This window comes from Ciconia boyciana, chromosome 17 (assembly GCF_034638445.1).
Source record: "Ciconia boyciana chromosome 17, ASM3463844v1, whole genome shotgun sequence".
In the NCBI taxonomy this organism is placed as follows: domain Eukaryota; kingdom Metazoa; phylum Chordata; class Aves; order Ciconiiformes; family Ciconiidae; genus Ciconia; species Ciconia boyciana.
This window is the reverse complement of record NC_132950.1, coordinates 11,449,188-11,470,957: the sequence shown is the minus strand read 5'-3', so window position 1 is coordinate 11,470,957 and position 21,770 is coordinate 11,449,188. Positions and strand designations below refer to the sequence as shown.

The window sequence follows — 21,770 nt, the reverse complement described above, 5'->3', positions numbered from 1 at the left end:
CCTGTGGCGACTGCTCTATCTCCTCCCATCACGTTATTTTTGCCTCTAGGCCTTTATAACTCAGTACATAGCCTTTTTTTTTTTTAATTGCAATCACTCCCTTTCTGTGTCTTTTTTTTTTTATTTCTGGGACTTATCTTTTCAGTTTAATCTATTAATTTCTGTTCTTATTTCACTTTGCAGACTATTTGCCGATTTCACAAGACATAATTTTTATCAACTAGTTCTTAAAGATGCATAACAAATTAATCGGGGTTTACTACAGTGCTAATGAGAGAGAGAGAGACAGAAAAAGCCTGGGTGGTCCATGTTTAATATCAATGTCCACTGAAAAATTGCTGCTCTTACTGGCTGGTTTGATTGACTGGACTTTTTATTTTATTTTTATTTTTTTAAAGGCTCCATATCCTCACTGCTTTGAGTTTGCTTTTTTTTTTTTTTTTTAATTATTTTTTTTCCTCTGCTTTGTTATGAGTTTTTAATGCCCACTTGGAATGTAACTCACAAAGATTGGGGTTAGGGGCGTTATGAAGGCATGACTTCTCACAAACTTTTTAGAAATAATTTTATCAAGGAAGCAAAAACGATGATTGGGTCTCACAGGCAGCCCCAAAGAGAGACATTGGCGCTTTTTAACATAGAGACGTTCAGCAGTAGCACAAATCATAATTAGGGTGGAGCGAGACTCGCGTCTCCTGTCACTAGGATCATTAGCAACGCGGGGTTTAATTATTCAAAACGAACGCTCTGCGGCCGCAAGCGTGGCCCTGTGGCGCTGGCGGCTGCGGGCGTAGCAGACCCACGCGTGTTTGCTCCTGTTTCGTTCGCTTTGGGTTGGTGGCTCCTTCTCGAGCTGCCGTAATCATGGAAGGGCCGTGGCTAGAAGCCACCAAAAAAGGGCTTAGGCAGTTACTGCACCTCCCGCAGCAATCCCTGCCCCAGCTCCGAGCCGCTGACCGCCCCTCGTCCGGCAGCCGGCCCTGCTCTCGCATGCTCCGTGCAGTCGCTTCTACTGCCAGACCTCGCTTGCAAATCATGGGCAAATTACTTAAATTTTGGCAAGAGGGACGAGCTTTCCCCCGCTAGCTTAAGCTGTATCGCGCCTCTTAATCTCCACCCAAATCGCAGAAGAGCTGCAAACCTATGTGATAATGCCTCCAGCCATTGGCTTTATTTTTAACAAGACCAAATTCTGGACTTTTGGGTAGGAAACACGCATCGTATTTAAATGCCGTTCTTCTTTAAGTGTTTCTACCCATTTTATAAGTTTGTGAGAAGTAAATTGCATGCTTACAGTAGAACTGTAATGCATTTTAATGTTTGTTAATCCACTTGTTTAAAATGTCAGTGTCAAAGGCTCTACAATACACGGCTATGCTGTTCATTTCATTAAAGATGCTTGATGTAATAATTGGTTAGTTTTCTTTTTACTTTTCTGCAGGCAATAGCTTTTTTTAATCTGTATGGCTTCTTATTATTTTGTTTGGGGTTTTTTGCTATGAATTGCTTTGCTTTTGTGAACTTGTCTTAGTGTGCATGATTTGCAAACATTTCGGCTATTGTGAATTTTCTCATTTTTTGTAAATAGTCCATCTGTGCTTTTCTTTTTTTCTTTTTTATGACTTTTTTCCTGTAAGTAACTGAGGTAGAAAATAATAATAAATTGTTTACAACGGATGTGCTGTGTTGCTGCTCTCTTAGCTCGCAGTTTTAATATTTTGGACGCACCAAATAACCAGTACCAATGACAATTTAATAAAAGAATAAAACAACCATCACTCCAAGTGTGCGACCCAGTGCTTGAAGAATCTGCAGATGAGCAGTTACATACGAGGTGTGTTTACAGCAAAAATTAAAACCAAAACAGACGACAATGCGCTTGTAATTGGGGGGAGAGGAGTGACTCCGTGTTAAAACTGCAGTGTTCCCGGCAGTCTGATCTTCCACCACTGTGGTCAACGCAGTCCGTGCCAGCGACCGAGGTGGGTTTAAGCGTCAAACCCATACGCGTGTTAGAAACCCTTGTCGCAGACTCTCCAGCACTAAGGTGCAGGGCTCTCTTTCTGCTGTTTGGAAATTGAAAGGAGAATCAGGTCGCTCCTGTGGCTGTGAGGAGGTCCCTGGCTGGGATGGCAGCCGGTGTTCTTGGTGCAGACCCCGCAGTGGGACGGGTACCGCTGGCCGTGCCTGCAGGGCGGGGACGTTGCCATCGCCGTGTCTATCTGTCTCAGTCATACCTTCCTCCGTCATTCCCTGGATGGTTGGGGATTCTCAAAGTTACTTAGAAGCCTTCAGCTCAGGAATTTCTTTTTTTTTTTTTTTTAATTAGGGGTTTGTTTGCTTGTATGTGTGTTAAAGCTTATTAAAACCTTTGTATATGGGCGAGATGGGAAAAAAATATTTTCACAAACTTCTCAGAGCTCAGGGAAATACACTTGCTTATTAATAACGGTAGTCCATAGTCTGGGAAGCCCAGCCTTGGGTCACACCCCTGCAGTGCCTGGTGCTGTGAAAACGCAACGCAAGATCAGTTCAAAGTCTAAACTTATGTTTTTCATTATGAGCATTTAAAACCAACTTTCTGTTAATCTATGGAGCTTAATTTAGATTCTTTCCTGATACCAGTCACAAACTGTTCACTTGTCGGCCATCAGTGCTGGGCAGGAAGGTATTGTCATGTAAAAGTCATTTGTGATGCTTGCCTCGTAGGTCTAATAGTTATTTTCTGGGTCAGGAAAAGGAGCTGGTACCAAAGACAAGGGTAATTATTATAATAATGACATGCTTAAGGCTTCTTTTTCATAGTGTCTGAGAGAAGGAGGTAAGGTAAGGTAAGGTAAGGAAGTTCCTGGATCTGTTATTTAGGACACCCAGCAGTATTAGGAAGCTGCAAGTTACGTTGCTCCTGCAGGTCTCCCTCTTGGTTAATAACCTCCTAAGGGGAGTGCGGTGGCGACGGAGGAAAAGAGTGTGTTTGTAGCTTCAACATACTGCCGAGCCGACCGTTCGTCTGTAGCGAGGTGTGGGGGCACGCAGCAGTGGCCGTACTCGGGAGGTGCAGCTTTCCCATGTGGAGTGTGCTCTGGCAAGGCCTGGGAGTCGGGACATTCGGCTCACCGGAAGGAGCGTAAACCAAATCCCCGCGAAGGGCTTAGCTGTAATTCTGCCAACTGGGGTCAGCCAAGGTCTGGCTCCCAACGTGATGTGCACGGTGCTTCAACGACCCCGAGCCACATTCCCGTGTACACAAGCACCCAACCATCTACTCCGGTGATGTAAAGCGATTTTAAAGCGGAGATGCTGCCTACACGTGGCTTCTTTACCAGGAGGGAGTAACGAAGTTAGTATTAGCAAGAGTCAACTCTGTAAAACGCCCTTTTAAAGCACTGTTACACAAGTCTGACTTGTATAACATTTAGTAATGGGAGCAAAGTTTGTCTGGTCATGATACTTTCATGATCAAACTTAACATTAAGAAAGAAGGAGGAATCGCTGGCAGCCGCAAAACAGGAGGAGGAAATACAAAATATTTTTTAAATTGTCTATTCAGTTAGTTAAGCCTTGTAACAGTAAGAGATGCGGAACGAAGCTGGAAATGTTTCTCACTCCTTTGTCTAACCCTTTCTTAACTGCTTCAAATCTGCTCTAATCATCCCTGCGCTGCATGCTTTTTTTCACCTAAAACACATTACTGCATCTGCATGGCATAAAATGGTTTACAAAGTGCATTTGAAATCTGCTAGAACCACCTTAATTACCACTCTTCAAACCTCTTCGTTTACAGCCTCCATCAGTGAAAACAAAGACTATAGACTGGACCTGTTTTAAAATTAAGATTTGGGGTTTCTTTTGCTGGCGGAGGGCAGGCTGAAGAGGGACCATTCACATTGCAGGTGCATCCCTGGAGTGAGGAGCAGCTGGAACTGCAGACAGCAAACTGAGAAATTAATATAGCAAAACCCATAATTTTCCGGCCAGAAGGTACTCCTTCAAGTTCTGCTTAGATGACAGTAGCTTTTGTTTCAACACAGGAAAAATGGTATCTAGAGCTGTTCCCTCAGTCCGAACAGAGCTTAAGCAGCTTTGGCACATTTTTTCTGCGAAGAGTTGCGTTTTTTAATGTTGCAGGCAATTGCATAAAATTCCTTTTTCACCTCCCATTTCCCCCACCCCTTAAAACAATCTCCTGGATATTAAATTGAAGGTGAGGTTTTCAAGAGAGAAGCTGTTGCTCTGAGTGGGTGGTCCAGCTTCCAGCAATTTCATGGGCAGCAGAGTGGTCAGGAAAAATGCCGCCTGTCCCCCTTTTCCTGGCTCGTCACCTCGTGTGTGAGGTTGCTCTTAAGGTTTCCCCAAACAGACGTCTGGCTAAGGACCAAAACTGCCCAGGTGCTTCGTTCGGTTTTGCTATGCTGATGCCTTGAATAACTGCTTGAGCAGTAAGAACATCTTGAACATTGAACTTCAATGCAGGTTGTCCTATTCCCAGCGCTCACTGATCCATGCATGGAGTTTGAGACAGACTTTAGAACTTCAGGGTCATTGCCCTGAAAATGAGTGATTGTAAAGGGACAAGGAGGAGAGAAAAGGAAAAAAAACCCAAACCTACCAGTCTCTCCAGGTCTCCCAGGAGCTCTTTGTGTTTTGGGGTGATGCCGCAGCAACAGAGCTCCGGAGCGATCGCTTCTGCTGCGAACAGGCTGCAGCTGCAGCAACTGGGAAATGTAATGAGGATAATCATTCACAAGAGTAAAGAGGCATAACACAAACACACATGTATGGAAGGAAACATGGATAACCCTATAGAAAGAAGAACGTGGGCTAGTAGTGCCAGGGCTGCTGTAAAGAATGCTACCTGTCCAAGTCCACCGGAGCACGATGGCTAGCCTGCTTTATGCCTCATGCCTCTGTAGGTACAATTTTTACCTGTAAAGCTGTTACAAACTGGGAGCTGGGGGTTGCAAAGAGCTGGAAGAGATTAGTCTCCTTAAAGCACAGAAACATTCATGTGAATGTTTTTCAGTCACATGTAGTAGCAGGATTTCAAGCTGATAATTAAGTAGCTTCCAAGTCCTCCTTTGCCCAGAAGCGGTAATACGTAGTCGCTGCAGTGACACCCTAAAGGTTTCTGGGCTCAGCATCACAGTCCTCTTCGCTGACCTTTTTTATAACACGGATTATGAAATACCCCGCGGCAGTTCCTCCAGCAAGGCAGTGGGAAGTTCCCCGGCTCTGCCAGCGACGGCTGTTGTGCTCGGTGAGCTGCGGAGTCTCTCTGAGAGGGACATCGCTCGCGACTTCAAAACTCGTAGGTTGTGGAGAATTTCCTACCCTCTGATAACCTTGTCCTCTGATTAATTATCTTCTCTTTTACATAGTTGCCTCTTTGCGTTGAATTTTTCCAGCTTCAGCCTCCAGACATGAGTTCTTTTTATGCCTTTGTTCATTGTCAAGGATCTGTCTTTTAATAATACTTACCCAGGTAGTTTAGATCATTCATAAAAATTTAAGCAAGCGGTTTAACCAAATAGCTCATTTTCTATACCATCGAAGCAACTGAAATGAGGCTTGAAGCAAATCAGTGCCACTTTGCTGAACTTTAAATATACGCCTTAATGCGGTTCCCTCTAACCTGCCCTTGTTCATTCAGCAGCAGGTGACTGAAATTCAGAGCTGCTGCGCTGCGCGACAGCTTGGCTGCAGTGAATTCACAGGTATTCCTCCCACTGCAGTCATCGTTTCATTTATACTTACCTTGTTTATTAAAAATCGATAGTAAATGTTTGGCTTTGGGCTTTAAAATGAGAAATGCTTTCATCGGAGCGGTCGACTTAGTATTAAACAGAATTACTTGCTTTTAGGAAGCGATTTGGTTGAGCTTCTCTTTCATCCACATCAGCTGCATTCACTTGAAGCTCATAATTCTCTGTGTTTCACCAGTTACTAAATGAGGGAGAATCCAAATTACATACTGAGTTCGAGTGTTGGGTGGTGGGAGGTACAGTTTTCATAGGACACATTTGAGAAGTGTAGCGGATGCCTCGAAGCTGCTGTAGGATAGGAACGGTTTTTAAGTGGAGTAAATAAACTAAATCAGCTTCCAGCTTTTGCTTTTTGGTTTGCGTTTCTTTTGAATAAATAGTTTTCTTAGAACAAACTATTTGCCTTTGAGAAGTTTCCCAGTTTTCTGTACGGTGCAATAGCTGCAAAAGGGTTATTACACTTGAAACGACACAGAATGATAATTTGGAGACAAACAAGGCTTTGTCTCACTGATGCATAAAGTAATTACTGGGCAAAAGTGCATCATTCTCATTTTAAAAACCGTGGCCTGAGAGTGGTAAACAGCTGAAAAATGGGTCGTTTACTGTACATAAAGTGGAAGTGCCAAATTTTAAATTAACTATATTTGGGTTTTATTGTTCTGTTGAAATTCCAAAGCAGAAATATTTGTTCATAATAACATCCATCTGCAAACACGCATCCGGTGCGAAGCGCATTACGGGTGTCTGACGTTGAGAATTCTACAAAGTCTTGCCACGCACCATACATTTTAAGCAGCAGATGACTCTGCCTTGAATAACGCAGTGGGCTGCTTAATGAGGTTTCCATTATGCATGATGCGCTCTATCTGAAGTTCGCTAATTTTCTGACCTGGTGAAATAGATTTTAATAAGCTTGATGTAACACAGCATATAGAGACAAAGGGAGACACTTAATGGGGCTGTCACAAGAAAGGACTCTGAGCGGGCTTGGAGCTGCTGAAGGTGTTAATAGAATTGATCAAAAGCTTAGGAGGGAAATTCTCCGTTTCCACGGGGGTCTGCCCTGCACCTTGCTTGCTCCCTCCCGTTTGCTGTTGCATGGACGGCGCTATCCCGCTTCCTTAAAGGCAAGCCAGGGCCACTGGTGGGCAACTCGAGACATTTCAAGCAGGGCTTGTACCTGCCTCCGCGTTCGCCTCCTACGGACGTTGGGAGAGCTTGGGTAGAGTCTTCGATCAAATCCCAAAGAGTTAATTGCTACTAAACCATGATAACGAGTTGTGAATGATTTGGTAGAATCCCAATCCTTCATCAATGCGAGGAAAAATTTGATTTCTCTGGGTATATAGTCTTCTCTAAATACTGAGCATTTAGTTGTTAATCTAAAGCTTGAAATGGTAGCAGGTTTTTTTTCTTTCTCGTTCTTTTTTCCTTATAAAAAGGGAGGGGGAGTCTGAGACAGAGAGGCCTGAAGGATGAAGGTTTTAAACATAAAGGGATTGTTTTGGGATGGAGCTTTCCCTTGTGCGTGCTCACCATTAAAGACTACATTTTTGTCCAGTAAATTGGACCCACGCCTGCCTGCCTCCAAAAAAAAACCCAGCTACCAGGCTCTTCTGCTTCATGGTTTTGAGTCTCTGATACTTTTGAAATGAAGCCTAAAGATCCTACAAAGAGGATAACACTGCCTAATGGAAAGAATAATGCAAGCGAGAACCCATTTGAAATGACAGCTGCGAGCCTCGCGAAGCTTTTCTGTGCTGATCAAAGCTGCTGGTAACGTTGTTTGAAAAGAGGATATCAGTTTCCCCCTCTCCTTTTCCCACTCAACCTGCAGATGATTTTATATTCCAGACTTTGCACTTTTTTCCTGGGAGATCAAGTGAACCTCCTAAATGGCCGGCGTTCGGCTCAGCGCCCTGGGGAGCACCGTCGGCGTCGGAGGCAGAGCGTTTGGGGGGTATAGCCTCAGAGCTCGATCCCCCTTGTGCGTAGGGCCCTCTGAAACGCCCCGCACAGAGACACGGTGACTTTGCGAGACTGAGCCGCAGCGTTCAGCTCTTCTGTCGATGTGTGCAAATACTGCAAACAATCCGTAAACAGAGAGGAAGGATTTTGCTTGCTAGGCGCAGTTTTATGGTGGCTTTTATTTTATTCTCCATGCGTGTCCCATAATTTTGGTTCTTTTCTGAAGTCTGCTGCTGGAGTCAGGTGATGATTTGAGCATCTCAGCTTCTGGTTTTGTTCTTGTTTTAGATCCCTGTGCTTATTGCTAAAGTCTAAACATACGACCTCGTGAGCCCCAAGTGCTTTAGCCATTAGAAGCAGAGAAAAGTCTTTGCATGGTATTTCTTGATGTAAGGACTAATTTCATTATCTTTGTGACTTCTTTTTGATTTGATTCCTATTGTCTGGCTGTTTGTAGAGGACAACGTCTTGTGTCCTTTGGGGATGCAAGATATTTGGGGTCTTCAGGGGCTGAACAGGGCAGAGCAGGTCTGAAGGAGTCACTGATTTCTCATAGAGAAAGCTGGGGCTGCACGCGTGGAGGAAGGGGGTGTAAAATGGTTCTTGTGTTTTTCACTCGCTCCTGGTTGCCTTGTAGCCAGCTTCAGGCTGGGGTAAAGGGGAAATCGGTGGTTTGAGAAGGGAACGATCCCACCGGAGCGGGAGATGGAGCAGGGCAGAGACCTGTGGAGGGAGCGTGCCCTTTGCCGGAGCCCTTGAGCCCCTCGAGTCCCCCTGCTCAGGCAGCGCAGCTCTCGCCAGGTTTGTCCACAAAGCCCCTGGAAGATCCGCTAAATCCCGGGCTCTCGGCGTTCTCTGCTCGGTAATGCCGAGTGCGAGACGGCAGGGCTGGGTGCTGCCTGCCCAAATCCAGCCCTGCTGCTCCCGGGTGAGCGCCAGCCCTTGACCCCCCTTCTCCCAAACTTATTTGTGCCTTGGAGAAGGCAGTTGCTTGCAGGCAGCCATTGGCTAAATCTGTGACCTTAGGGCAAGGCGTTTAAAAACAGATGTGGCCATCTTCCTGCCTATGAGGCTGCTGCAGTATTTAAAGTGAAACTATTGATGCAGGAGGCAGAAAAATTTCTCTGTGAAAAATTGAACTCCAAATACTGGCTTTAGCTCGTTCAGAGCAATAAGAGAGCATGAAATTGATGTGAATCCTCGGGGCTTTCCTGGACAGTGTGCGAGCCCATTGCAAAACATTTATTGTAAAATATCTTCTAATTGCAATGCCTAAAGTGGGCACTTTTGTCCTTTTGAACAGCTTTGGTATCTTGTTTTCTCTAGGCAATTATAAGCAGCGGATACACAAAGAAGGACAGGGATCGTTTCGGCAGGAATCGGAGCGCCTTAAACAAACGCGATGAATGAGTTGACCTCTCCCTCCACCCCTTTTGATTTTCCAGTTGACTTCAGAGAGCAGAGGGCTCGCAGGGAGCCGGGCTGGCGCCGGCTGCGCTCCCTGCCTGGCCGGCGCTGGGACCGGCGCTGGGGCTGGGATCCAGAGCACGCTGCGATAGATGTCCCCATTGACTTCAAGGTGCTCTGGTCCGGGTGCCCGTTCCTGGCACCCAGTTACCTCCAAGCCGCCTGTTAAAAATGAACCGGGAGCATGCAAGCCCCTTGGCAGCTGGCTGCAAAGAGCCTGCTGATAGCCCACAGCCCTCCGTGGCCCCTGGGGTCCCCCCACGTCCAGCAGTCCTGCATCCCCAAAGCCACTGCTCCGTCTCCCGGAGAAGCCTGCACTTCCCAGGCATTGCTGAGGGAAGCCAGTGGCTCTGGCACGTCACGCACTGGGCTCTGCCGGCTAACGCCTCTCCTTGGAGGTGTCCCCGGTGCCCCGTGCTGGGGTCCCCGTCAGTCAGAGCGGGATGGATCGCATCCACCTCTGCCGCTGCCTGGGGAACAGCTCCTGGAAGGTGCCCCTGGGGCTCAGCGGCTGCATTGCGCCCGTTTTAAACGCTGATGCCAGGGGAGGGGAATGTGTGCGGGCACGCAGCCTCGCCAAAGCGTCAGCGTGGTCTGGGGGACCAGCAAGAGACTCCGTGGACAAGCAGGTTCCTTCCAGGGGGCCTGGAAACCAGCAAAAGCGCCTGCTAATGCTTTCCTCTTCACTAAAGAGCTGCAGATACCTCAGCTGTCAAATTTTAATAAAATGGTGTGACAACACAGGCAGAAGGGTGATGGAGGCCGAAGTTTCTTGCGGTACACAAAGTGGGTTCAGTGTTAATTGCCCTGTCGCTGTAGTCCTGCTCTTTGAAGTCTTCACTGGTGTAGAAGTTTATAAACAATGGGAGGTGATAATGCAGTGTGACCAAAGCGCTTCAATAATGCTATAGGGTTGGTACAAGGGGAATTACAGAGATCAGTGGTGGAGCTTGAGACCAGAACCTGCGAGAGCTCGGCTGCACCCTTGGCTGTCTGCAGATGTCTTTCTCAAGTCATTTTGCTTCTTTGTGCCTCGTTTTATCCCATCTGTGACACGGGGACAGCGTCAGCTGCCGAGCGCTGCTGAGAGGTTCGGGAGCAAACAACCACATAAGTACAAAAGTAAGTTAGCACGGTTGTGAGACGCCGCACAGCATTAATGCGCTCAACAGCGTGATGACGGGGAAATTTGTTTTCAGCTGAACGAGCTGATTAATGCAGTGCCTGGCAAATGTCATTTCACTGGGGGGCTTTGATTACTTTCAGTACGTTGGATTGATTTAGGGATCCTCCAGTGATGGAGCCAGCCTGTGAGTCTGTATCGGTAAGCAGGTTTTTGCCAATCTTGATAATCAATCCCTGTTTCCGTCTCCCGCTTCTGCAGCCGTAAGGGCCGTGCAGCCGAGCCGCTGCCGCTCTGCCTCCGCCCGGCCGGCCGCAGCGTTCCCGGGCAGAGCGCGAGCAGCCGATCACACTTGAGTTGTTTGGAGTGCCATGTCGCGCGGATGCTTTTATCTCGGAATTGGGATAATGGCTTTCTTTGGGGGTGGAGGGATTAATTTTTCACACATCTGTCCACTGGAATGCAATAACAGATCCTTTGTTCAGGCTCCTTCTGTGGAGCGCCTTCTCCACCCTTGTTATTTCAGTCTTCTTTTGCATGGTGAAACTTTTTGTCCTGCATTTCAAATAGATACTGAGCGTCCCTGGCAGTTGAACAAGAGAAATAAACTTTCCAGCCCTGTTTTTTATGCTGTTTTCAGGGGATGCTTGGTGATTTGAAGGGTATTTGATTGGTTTTGGCAGAGGCATTTTATTCCGTGGAAAATCCACAGCTCCTCTGATCCCTTATGGATGGTTTAGGCAGCCCCTGGAGCCTCCAAATGAGAGATTTGCTGGCGGCCAGCTGGTCCTGGACATGCCACGGGGACGCTGAGGACACTGCTCTTGGAATGTGCACCATGGTGGGCAGGGAGCGAAGGAGGAGAGGCTGTAGGGACGGTGCCAGCTCCGCTCCTGCCTAACCCACAGCGGGAGGGCTCGGGGCTTGGCCTAGGCATGGCTCTGCATGAAAACGAAGCCTCAGAGCCTCAGCCTTTGTCCTGCAGATGCTTTCCCTGCTGCGTGGAGGTTGGTTTGACTCTAACACCAAGGTCTTCTCGCTCCAGCATGTCACAGCTCCAGCCCTAAACGTATGTCAGGGGACCCAACCAGGGTCGATGGCTCCATCAGCAGGAAGAGAGAATTTAGCGCTTGGGTATTTGGTTATAATATCCCCCAGTCTGGATGTGCTTCCTCCTGCATCCCGCTCCACAGAGATAGTAGCAGTTCATCAACGTAATAAAACCAAACAGATTCGCATGGGCATTAAGGAACAGGATGCTGTGCACTGCCTGGGCTCTGCGCATGGGGAGCAGCAGCAGACAGCAGCCTGGGGTAGCTGTGCATATATTTACCTATACTATTTTTTTTTCCCCCAACAGCCCTATTACCATACTTAAATGCAAGTATGTCTTTTTTTAATTGATGTTTTAAGTAGCTTCAAGTCACTCTAGCCTAGTTGTTCTCTGCTCCTTTCCCCTTGGTAGATTACCTGTAGCTGAGACGATAGTGCTAGAGGTAGCGGGCTTGTAGTCTGCTGATTTCTCTGGGTCTCGCTCTCTCCGTCCCTCTAGCTCGCTGTTCTCTTTTTCTGTTGCCTCAGTTGTTTTCCTGTGGTTCTTCAGCTTTGCAAAGCAGCTGTGATCAAAGTCCTGGAGCCCGCTCAAGGGCAGGTCCCGTGGTGGTGACTACCCCTGGGGTTGTCCTGTCGGGCGCCAGGAGCGGTCGGAGCTCCCCGGAGACCAGGAACCTCTGAGGGTTTTGTTGACTTTGCAGCAAGGGAGTTTGGGGTTCTTGCTGATCACCTGGACCTTTACCCTCTTAAAATACATGTATTTAAAGTCAGAGCCTCTGGCAGATCTTTCGAATATTATTTAAGTAATGAAACTAAATCTGCAACCTTGCTAGCAGCATTTCATTCATCTGTAAGGGCTCGGTCCCCCTGTAGCAGGGTGTATGTCTTAGAGCTCCTTGATCTGCGGCTGTTTTGCTTTCAAGAGCTTTTTTTCTTTCTTTCTTTCTTTTTTAAATTACATTCCAGTGAATTTTTTCTGCTTGATCCCAGCAAATCTGTGATCTTGACATGAGGACCTCCTCATATTTTCCATTACTGCTATGTCTGTAGATCAGCACGTTATTATCACTTGCAAATAAGCAAAGAAGAGAATTCCCTCGTTGTTTTGCGAAGCGGTCTGACCCTAGCCGTCTGAGAGTACGGAGACGTAAGCTGAGCGCTGCAGGCTCTGCCGCCACTCTGTCCGCCCCGCACCTCGGCTGTCGCGGCGTGCCGTGGCCAGGCGCGCCGTCAGCGGCACGCGCTGCCACGTTCCTCTTCTGCCAAGGGGATTTGGGCCACCTTTGGGCCGGCAGAGACCACCGGCAGTGGGCACCTGGCGAGGGCTCGGCTCTTTCTAAAAACGGTGCCAGTTGATGGCACGGAGAGCCGGGACGGCAACCTCTGGAAACGCCGTGCCCTCGGCGGCTGCCCCGCGCCCCGCAGAGACTCGCGGTACCCGCTGGCTTCTTTCTTTACCCTTCTCCTTTTCTCCACGGCCAGGTTTTCCGGCAGCGGCTTATGGACCAGTAGCAGCGGCAGCCGTGGCAGCAGCAAGAGGATCAGGTAGGGGGGCCCGTGGAAGAGCAAACCCTCAGAGTGCAGGGTCAGGTAAAAGCTCTGTCGGTATTCTGTGTGGCTGCAGCTCTCCATCATTTCTCTGATTTTCCTCACACTTATCCTGGGGACCTGAAAACAAACGAGAAAAAAATATATATATATAAAAAATAAATAATCAATCCCAAACCAAACCCAAACTACAAGCAGAGGCCACGGGGCCTGGAGCACCTTGCAGGAGATTGGTGTAAGAACTGCCAAAACCGGGGTAGATATTCTGATTTGTTTCTTTCTTTATTCCTTCATTATGTTGGTTTCTTTGTTTCTTTGCTTTTAATTCAAGGTTATAAAGGACACTCTAAAAAAATTAATTTGCGTTTTTGAAAAAAAGTTTTCGTTTCTCATGGAAAGCTGGCACCGGGGTGAGGCGGCGGCGGCGGCCCCGGGAGCTCCCACCGCGCCCGCAGCCGCTCTCACCTCCTCCGCCGCAGCCCGCGGCGAGGGGCGGCCTTCGCAGGGCACCCCCGCGGCGAGGGGCCGCGTCCCCTTGGGGACGGCGCCTTCTGCCTGCGCGGGGCGAACGCCGACGCTCGCGCTGTCGGCACCGAAGCGCCGCTGGCGGTTCGCCAGCCCTGCCTGCTTCGAGCCCCGGCCTGCTTTCATGAGGAACGTCAAAGCTTTTCTTCCTGTCCTTCTGAAAACTTTTATTTTTTTCCCCTTAAGGGAAATAAATAAACCGTTGCCAATTACCGTTATTACCTTTAGGTTTTAAATTTAGCTAAACGCGTGAATTAGCGCTTCGCTCAGGTAATTAAGCGTTCAGTACAGCCATCAGTGAGCTGTTGGCTTGGCAGCGCCCGCCGCAGCCTCGGCTCCCCGGCCTGCCCAAATCAAGCCGGGACGGAGCCGCTGCCGGCCCCGCGCCTCCTGCACGGCCCCCGGCCGCCAGCCCCTCGCCGGGCCCGGCTTGCCGCGGAGCACGGCAGAGGCGGAGGCCGCGGCGGCGGCAGTGGCTTTCCAGCTCACTCATGGCGCAGTCCTGAAGTGGGGGTTTCTCGGTGGCTTTTCTGGCAGTCCCGGGGGCTTAACCGGGCTCTTCCCGAAAAGCCCCGACTAAACCGCTGCGCGAGGGGTTACGAGGAGGGCGCAGGCCCAGGTGTGTCTCGAGTGCGAGCCTGATGCCATGGAGGCCAAAGAAAGACACCAGGAGAACTCCGTTCCATGCAAACTGGCACTGCTTGCAGGCTACAAAGGATTATCTGTACCAGTTTCATCTTGTGGCATGTAGAGAGCGCCTAAGGGGTGACTTGCCAGACTGGTTGTGGGAATTCCCCATCTCCCGGCTTTTCCTGCTGCCCCTTCACGGAGGGGGAAAACCAAACCCAAAGAGAAAAAAAAGAAAAAAACAAAAAACCAAAGAGATGGATTTTGCATATGATTTCAGGAAAACAGACTTCATTGTTTCTGCCTCTTCCTCATGTTTTGCCCTTCAGGTTTTGTTTTACGTGCAAACAGACCTGGTGAGTTGCCCCTTAGCAAGGCACAGAGGGTTTGGCTGGATTAACGTTGCTTCCCTGATTATTATTATTTTTTTTAATCGGAGTGCTTTTGGTGCCCATTACAACTGACCTGAGCATTGATCAATTCTGTGCCTGAAAATCATTTGTCTTTAATTTGAGTGTTTTTTGGTTTTTCTTTTGTTGGGTTTTCTGTTTTGTTTTGTTTTTTCGTTTTTGTTTTTTATTTGAACTTGCAATACGAAACTAAATCTAACCCTAAATTAACAACACCCTTTCTGGCAAGTTTAAAGAGCAGTATGGTGTTTGGAAATGTCTTTCAAGCCTCAAAATTGCCTGTGTGCACAAAACTGGCAAAACCCCAAAACTGAATCAAAAGAGCCCCCCGCCCCCCGGCCCCGAGATCTCAAGGAGGACGATGGGTTTGTCACCGGCCCGGCCCGGCGGCTGCTCACATTTGCAGCAAAACGTGCTCTGGGAACAGTGGTGTTTTACGTAGAGTCATTTCCATCCAAAGACGGTTTTCGGAAGGGACATCCTGGGTTCGCCACTTCCATCCAGCAATGGTAGTGAATTGTATTCAGGAGCAGTAGAGTACGATCGATCTTGCGCTACAGCGTACGGGCCCGATTCATTACAAGAAAAATGGCTGGGGTTTTTTTTTTTCTTCTTTTCGGTTGGGTTTTTCTTTTTCCTTTGCAAATTTGCACAGCCCTCCTTCACGCGTGCCTAATCCAAAAGCACAGAGCGCAGCACAGTTGGCCCTTACTGGCCCCTTTCTGCCAGTAAACGGAGAAGAGCTGGAAAACGCCCGGGCAGGCGCGTCCCACCACCCCTCCGCTCGCCGGGGAGGGCTTTGCCCAGAGGCTGCCGGAGACGTCCCCGTCGCTGCTGCCCTTTCTGCACCGCTCCGGCCCCAGCAGCTCCCTCCACGCTGACCTCCTCTGCTCCCCGGCCCCGTCCTGCCGCCTCTTCCCCGCCTTCCTGGCACGGCTGCCGGCGCGGTGGCCCTGCAGCACCGGGGCTCGGCCGGGCGCTGGTGCCCGCCGGTGGGGCCGAGCACCCGCGGAGAGCGTCCGCCTCCAGGCGTGCATCTTGGTCTTCCAAGGGAGCTGCAGCCCTTTCGCTCCAGCCCCCTGGGCAGCGGCGCGTGGGCACTGACCACCTCGGTTGCTCCCCGGGGTGATGTTCCTCCTCTTAGGAAACCGGCACGTTTGCTTCACGGCGCCAGGAGCCCGCCCGGGGGCAGTTACCTGCACGGGGGCAGCGCCCGGCCCCGGTTCTGCGCTGCCCGCTCTTCCCTGCCCTCGCCCCTTCTTTTTCTATTGCGGCGTGTGAGGACGCAGTCACCAGTTTACTTTGCTGGATAAACAAGTTCTTTCATCTGTCACAGCGGCTCTCTCCTACACCCAGCAGAAAGGGGCATTTCCCCCTACTCGTGCTCAGTGCCACTCATAAATTCACATCTGGCTTCGCCGGTCACGTGCCAGCAGGGTGAAGGCAGCGGTGCTTCTCTGTATAAATTATGTGCCCAATCGACATCCCAGCGATGAGGCGATAGCTGATGTCCCTTCAGCAGACGGGGGGGTTTGGCCACCTCTGTTCATGCCGGGTGGGACTGTGCTGCCGAATCCCTCCGCTGGTTTTGACAACCTCATCCATTCTTGATTTTTTTTTTTTTTTTTTAATGAATTGGGACCTGAGCCGCGGAAAACAAGCAAACTTAAAAGTCTGAACGCTGCAAACTCCTCCTAGACAACTTCACTATCAATGTCACGTTTCTTTTGAATCCACCTGACATATTTTACGTGTAAAACATTTTTGTCGTGTAACTGCTTTTTTTAAAATACAATCATGGGGGGGGCATTTTTATCTTGCATTTGACATGGGAGGGATTCATTTGGCAGGACAGCGAGACAAGGAAAATTTGGCAGGAGAGGGTTTTCGTTCCTTCCTCTTTGGTTCATTGACAAGTCTGAGATTTTTCCAGTTCCCAACCTGTTGCCACCAACCGTTCCTCCCTGAGGACTGGAGACAAAACCGATAAGGCCGTCCGTAACCCAGCCCGACCCCGCCGCTCGGCACCGGGAGGAGCGGTGCGCGCCCGCCCCAGGTGAGCGGCGCAGGCTCCCACGGGCACGCTTTGCCCGCCGAGACGGCCGGCGGCACGCAGCGCGGTGGGACAGCACGGTGCCGCGGCGCCAGGAGCTGCTCCCCCCACCCCGACCCCCGGCACATCTGGATTTTGGGTGCCAGTCCCGGCTTGCCAGTGCTGCCTTTGAGCCCTGCGCCCCGACAACCCCTTACTGTACTTTATACTTGCCAGCTATAACAAATCTCGTAACGTGAGCTACTGACCTTGATGGTGAGTGTGAGCAGTTATGTTTTGTTGTTTTCTCTCTTGCTTGGTTGGGGCTGCTGTGAGAGAGGGTGTCTCTGAGGCATACTTTCCGGCCTCTCTTACACTCGGACGTGCACACCTCCTCTCAAACACTCTTCTGAGCGCTCTCAGCGGGAAGGTTTGTCCACACCTATTAATCCTCTCTCAGTGTCCAGCTTCTTGTTAGTAGCAGCTGGTTGCATGTTTTTTGCTTGTTCGGACGAAACGGTTCAAGAAACGACTCATATCAACTCTTGAGAAATGTCTCTATTTTTTTGTACACTTTCTTTCTTTTGATGTTTTTATTAATTTCCCTTACTTAAAAAACAAAACACCTGTCGTCCCGTAAAACATTTCACATCTCCCCTTGCCTGTTCTTAGAGTGTATGTATCTGTGGGACTGAACTAAATGCATGCACTGTAGTAGTCGTACTGGTAGCAGTAGATGTAGTTGTAGAACATGCATTGTTGAGTTGATATTATAGGTATCATCAACGTGACCTAGCGTGGCAGTTCAAAGCATAGCCTCGGTCCGATTGAAAGCGTAGGGCTATCAATACAGCAGAGAGCTGCTAACGGCTTGGATCCATAGTACCGTATTTGTTAAATCCCATTATCTGGAAGTTTAAATTGAAGCCGGCTGTAGGCAACCTACACCCTCTGTACAAGAACCCGCACATGCTGTTATGTTGATAGTAAATTTGCCCTTTTTTTTTTTTTTTTTTTTCCAAATTAAACCCCCTAGGAATTAAAACGCTGACTATAACGATATTATCTTATTTTTATTTTGTATTAAAAAGAACTTAAGATGTTTTTAAAATCATTTTACAATCATGGTTTCTTCATCAGCCTGTTACTCGTCCATATTAGCCCATAGAATCATTCGTTGGCAGTCGTAGCCCAGATGTGCCAAACGCAAATCACTCCATTTGGGTATCAAAATAATACCGTGTGTGTGCAGCAGCTTCCCGCAGACTGTCCTGAGACACGAAGCAATTGTTTTTAGGTCATAAACCTTAAATCGCATTATGCAACAGAGACTTTGAGCTAGTGGTGGGTCGTACTCATTGCCATGTCACCCAGCTTAAGGGAGCATTTTTAAATGAAGATTTAACATTTCATAAACATCAGCATGAGGAGTTCGAGGCAAGTTCATCACCTTTGCCATGGAGCCAGCAAGTGTCTTTGCTTCTTCTGCCCAGGTTTCTGTGCTAAACTTTTAAAATTCTTTCACAGATGAAGCTGCAGTCAGTAAATTGTAACGGCTGGTAATTGAGATCCCGAATTGGGCTTTTGTTTATTTGTTTAGTTTGTTGCTTGTCAAAAACCATCCTGCTGGGAGTAGAGAAGCTCCTGTATGGCCTGGTCACACCCCCCCTCCTCCCCGCGTCCCCCGGCCGTCCCCGCAAACCAGATGTGCTGAGCTGGAGCATCTTCCTGCTCCCGGGGGACAGCCAAGGCAGGCTGTAGTGCGCTTACTCCAGCAAGCGCTTTCACAGGAAATAAAATATCCAGAATGGGCTTTCAAAATGTAATTAAGGATTTGTATCCGCTCCTTACCTCTAATAGGACATAAAGTAAATCAACCAAACAGCCGCTCGGATGGGGCTGACGCAATGCAAGCCTGCGCAAGGCAATCTGAGCCACCCCTGTTACTGTCCTTATTGCTACCGGGGAGCTGAAACACTTGTGCATCGAGGGGGAGAATAATTTCCCCCTTCGATCTCCATCTGCCAGGGAGACGGGGGGACCCACTGTTTAATGCGCCAGGCATAGGATGAAGTGAGGAGTGTATCTAAAAGTCAGCAGAGCGACAAATTGCATGGGGTTTAGGAAGCCTTGTCTTACACTTAAGGAAGGTGCTCTAAAAATTTCATCTTGACATTAGGCACCCATAGTGTTAGCAAATTACGGCCATAAAAAGTGGGACAACGCTTGGTCTGTGTGTGCGGAGGGAGAGAAGCCGCCACCAGCTCACAGAAATGTCGTAAGGAGAAGCGTTTCAAAGATCCTGCGATGAACCAATTTGGGATTTATACGGCCCGTTGAGAGGACTCCCTTGTGGCACAGCGGCTCTGATGGAACCGCTCTCCCTCTTTTATTCTACTATATAAAAGTACATAAAGTTTAATCTGAGCTATGTAGTCTCAAAAGCCAGAACCTAACAAGTGGACCACTTGGGAGCAGCAAGCGGGCTGAAATTTCTCACTCCAGTGGAACCGCCGGTAATTATGTGACAGAGCCTGGCAGCTGATGCATCGGAAAATTAATGGCTGCATCAGATTTTATCTCTTGCTTATCTTCATAGCAGAGGCAGTCTGCGCTGGAGAGCGTGGCAGGCGGCCCGGCAGGGAGGTTGAGGCGGAGGGACCCCGCGCCGCGTGGGGCTCCGGTGAGGGGCGGACGCAGAGACAAATGTCGTGTGTGGAAGGGAAAGAACAGCAGCCAGGCTCTGCCCGGGGCGCCTGCCCGTGGGGAATACGCCGTGCCCCTCTAGTTAGTGTAGCGCGGCTCTAGGGGAGGCCACGGCATTTCCGTGGGTGGTTTTGGCCTCGTTCCTGGCAATATCCTCTTACTCTTTTGCGAGCGCTGCAGTTACTTTCCTGACTACTACCCCAAATTTTAAAAAATAATAATGAAAGGGGAGTCATTTCTGTTTCGGTTCAGAAGTGCCGTGCTGGTCCAGGGTGGGAATCACGCAGGTCCTTTCTAGAACGCAGGCTACACGCAAAAACGGTTTCTTACTTTACTGTAGGATGCCACTTTTTGATTTTTTTGATCCGCGAGGGACTGAGCTTCCTGCAGTGCTGAGCAGAAAATTCAGTAGATCTAAAGCAATTTGGTGCTGCTGCTGTTAGGCCCTGACCACAGCGGCGGTCGTTTTACAGGGCTCCTGGCTGAAGCCTATTGTGGTTAAAATACATCAGCTTTAATCAATAATTTTGTAATAGAAAATCTTGTGCACTTGATAAATCATCTCCAGTGCAATTAGTGACCACCTCTGAAGTGCAGGCTTAAGTACAGTGGAAGTTAATCTTTAACGAATTTAGCGGCTAACTTTTAATAGTCTTTTCAATCAGGAGAATTATTTTCAATGGGAAAACGCTCCTCGGCAGAGCTCATCCCGGCATCCTGGCTGCTGCTCTTGACACGTGGCAAGCGGTGACGCCGTGGACGCTGCCGGTGCCTCGTGCCGGGGGCAGGCTGATTGCCCGCGCAGGGACCGGCTCACGGGTGCGCAGGAGTACCCCACCCTCGCCGGGCAGCCGCGCTCCAGCCCTGCAAAGCCCCGCACAGCCCGTTATCGGTGGTGGTTTCCTTTCTCCCAGCGGAAGCGAGGGACGGAGCTCTTGGCCGTTGTAATTAGACTTTGTTCCATGCAAGATGCAGATGAGTCATTGTAAAGTTTGAAATGGGGCCTTCAGCATGAGCTTTCCAGCGCGATGAGACACGTCTCGTGCATTGAGCGCGCGAGCCCGTCTCGTGCATTTTAATCACTAAACGCGTAAAGTACTCGCTGAGCTGAGGGGTAGCTTGCCTCTCTGGCAGCCGTCGCAGGCTGTTACCCAGTAGTGGAGCAACTACTCGATGGGACACGGTGCACGTTTTACTGACGTACTATTGTGAGTATTTTCATGCTGATTCTCTCCTCAAGTGCTTTAAAAGTAAATACATAATTACAGTTCTTTTTTTTCTCTCTCTCCTTTCTGAAATAGAAAACTGAAAAAGAAGCAGTGGAGTTTTTCCTTGCAGCAGATGTTAGCATGCATCTGGCTCTGGATTAGCTTGAGGAGCGTGGTGGATTAGTAATTGCCAGAGAATGCAAAATTGGTCTGCAGGTATATAAACTTGAGCTATTTAAAAACAACAAATTCACACAGCTGGGTCTTTTTAAGGGTATTTCCTGCTAGTTAAAGCAAGAGCCCCGAGCTTTGTGCCATGAGGACTCTCAGGTGTCTCTGCCCAAATCCTCCCCCGCCAAGGGGCTGGGGTCTTAGCAGCCAACAGCGGAGCTGGTGCCACCAGCTCTGCCCCAGACACGGCGTGGTGGGCAGCAGCTTCCCCTGGTGTTTCCGCGTCGATGAGCTGAGGTTTTCCTTTGGTGAGTGCCGTTACCGGCCGTGCCTGCCGTGGAGGACCCCTCGCTCTGCCTTGCTCGGACGTGGCCTCGGCGCCCGTCTGGCCGGGCAGGTCTGCTCACCGAGCCAGCGCCGCTCCCTGTGCAGCGCCTGGGCAGACTCTGCTGCAGGAGAGAGCACTGCACAGAAAGCACCGGCGGGTTGCGGGCTGGATTTCTCTTCTGTTACCTGCATAACCCCCCTGAGCTCCCAGGCTCCATCCAGCCCGAGGGTGTCCGTCAGCAGCGGGAAGGTGCCCTCGGGCAGTGCCCTTCTGCTACGGAGACTTAAAATATGCAGTGAGGCAAAGACCCATTTTTGTTTTCATTTTCCTCCTGTATTGTCTGTTATTGTACAAAAGGCTTCAATTTAAAATTAACAGGAGTGATAGCCAGTTAATGTGGTACAGTGGGAGGCCGGAGTTTCTGTTGCTATGGCAATGGAGTTCGGCTCATTTGTTTTGTAGATGAGTAATTACTACGCAATTAGAGTAGGCTAAAAATAAAGGGGCCTTTTGTTCCCTGTTACTCATTAATATTAATAAAAGACCTGTCCGGGCTGTGGTAAACAATTAATGCAGATGTGGTTGCCCATGGTAAAAGTAGCAACAGCTTTCATGTTACCCAGCGCGAGGTGAAAGCGCCGGCGTCGCCTGGCTCGGCTCTTCCTTCATTTTAAACAGAAAAATTATTAGAGAGAGGTCTGCGTTAGCACAGCATCACGAGCTTTAGCCCTTATTTGCCAGTTGGATGGATGGTAATAAGTGTTAAAGCCTAACGTGCAGACACAGACAGCAGGTACAGCGCTGGGGTCAGATCCTGCGAAACAGCGAGCAGCCGCAGC

The 21,770-nt window shown here is 49.1% G+C and overlaps 1 protein-coding gene across 13 annotated transcripts in view; it reads left to right on the top strand.

The window, feature by feature from the left end:
• The window catches only part of MSI2 (musashi RNA binding protein 2), a 259,702-nt gene that overhangs the window by 222,926 nt on the left and 15,006 nt on the right, over positions 1 to 21,770 (top strand). For 7 of the 13 annotated variants that reach the window (XM_072881752.1, XM_072881749.1, XM_072881753.1 and 4 more), the window contains one exon: positions 12,859 to 12,966. The exons of 2 other annotated variants lie outside the window; for them this stretch is intronic. In XM_072881752.1, coding sequence (XP_072737853.1) covers positions 12,859 to 12,966 — 108 coding nt within the window. Of the gene's footprint in view, positions 1 to 183; positions 1,669 to 12,858; positions 12,967 to 21,770 lie in introns of those variants that run through there. 4 more of the 13 variants (XM_072881757.1, XM_072881754.1, XM_072881750.1 and 1 more) reach the window with 2 other exon arrangements.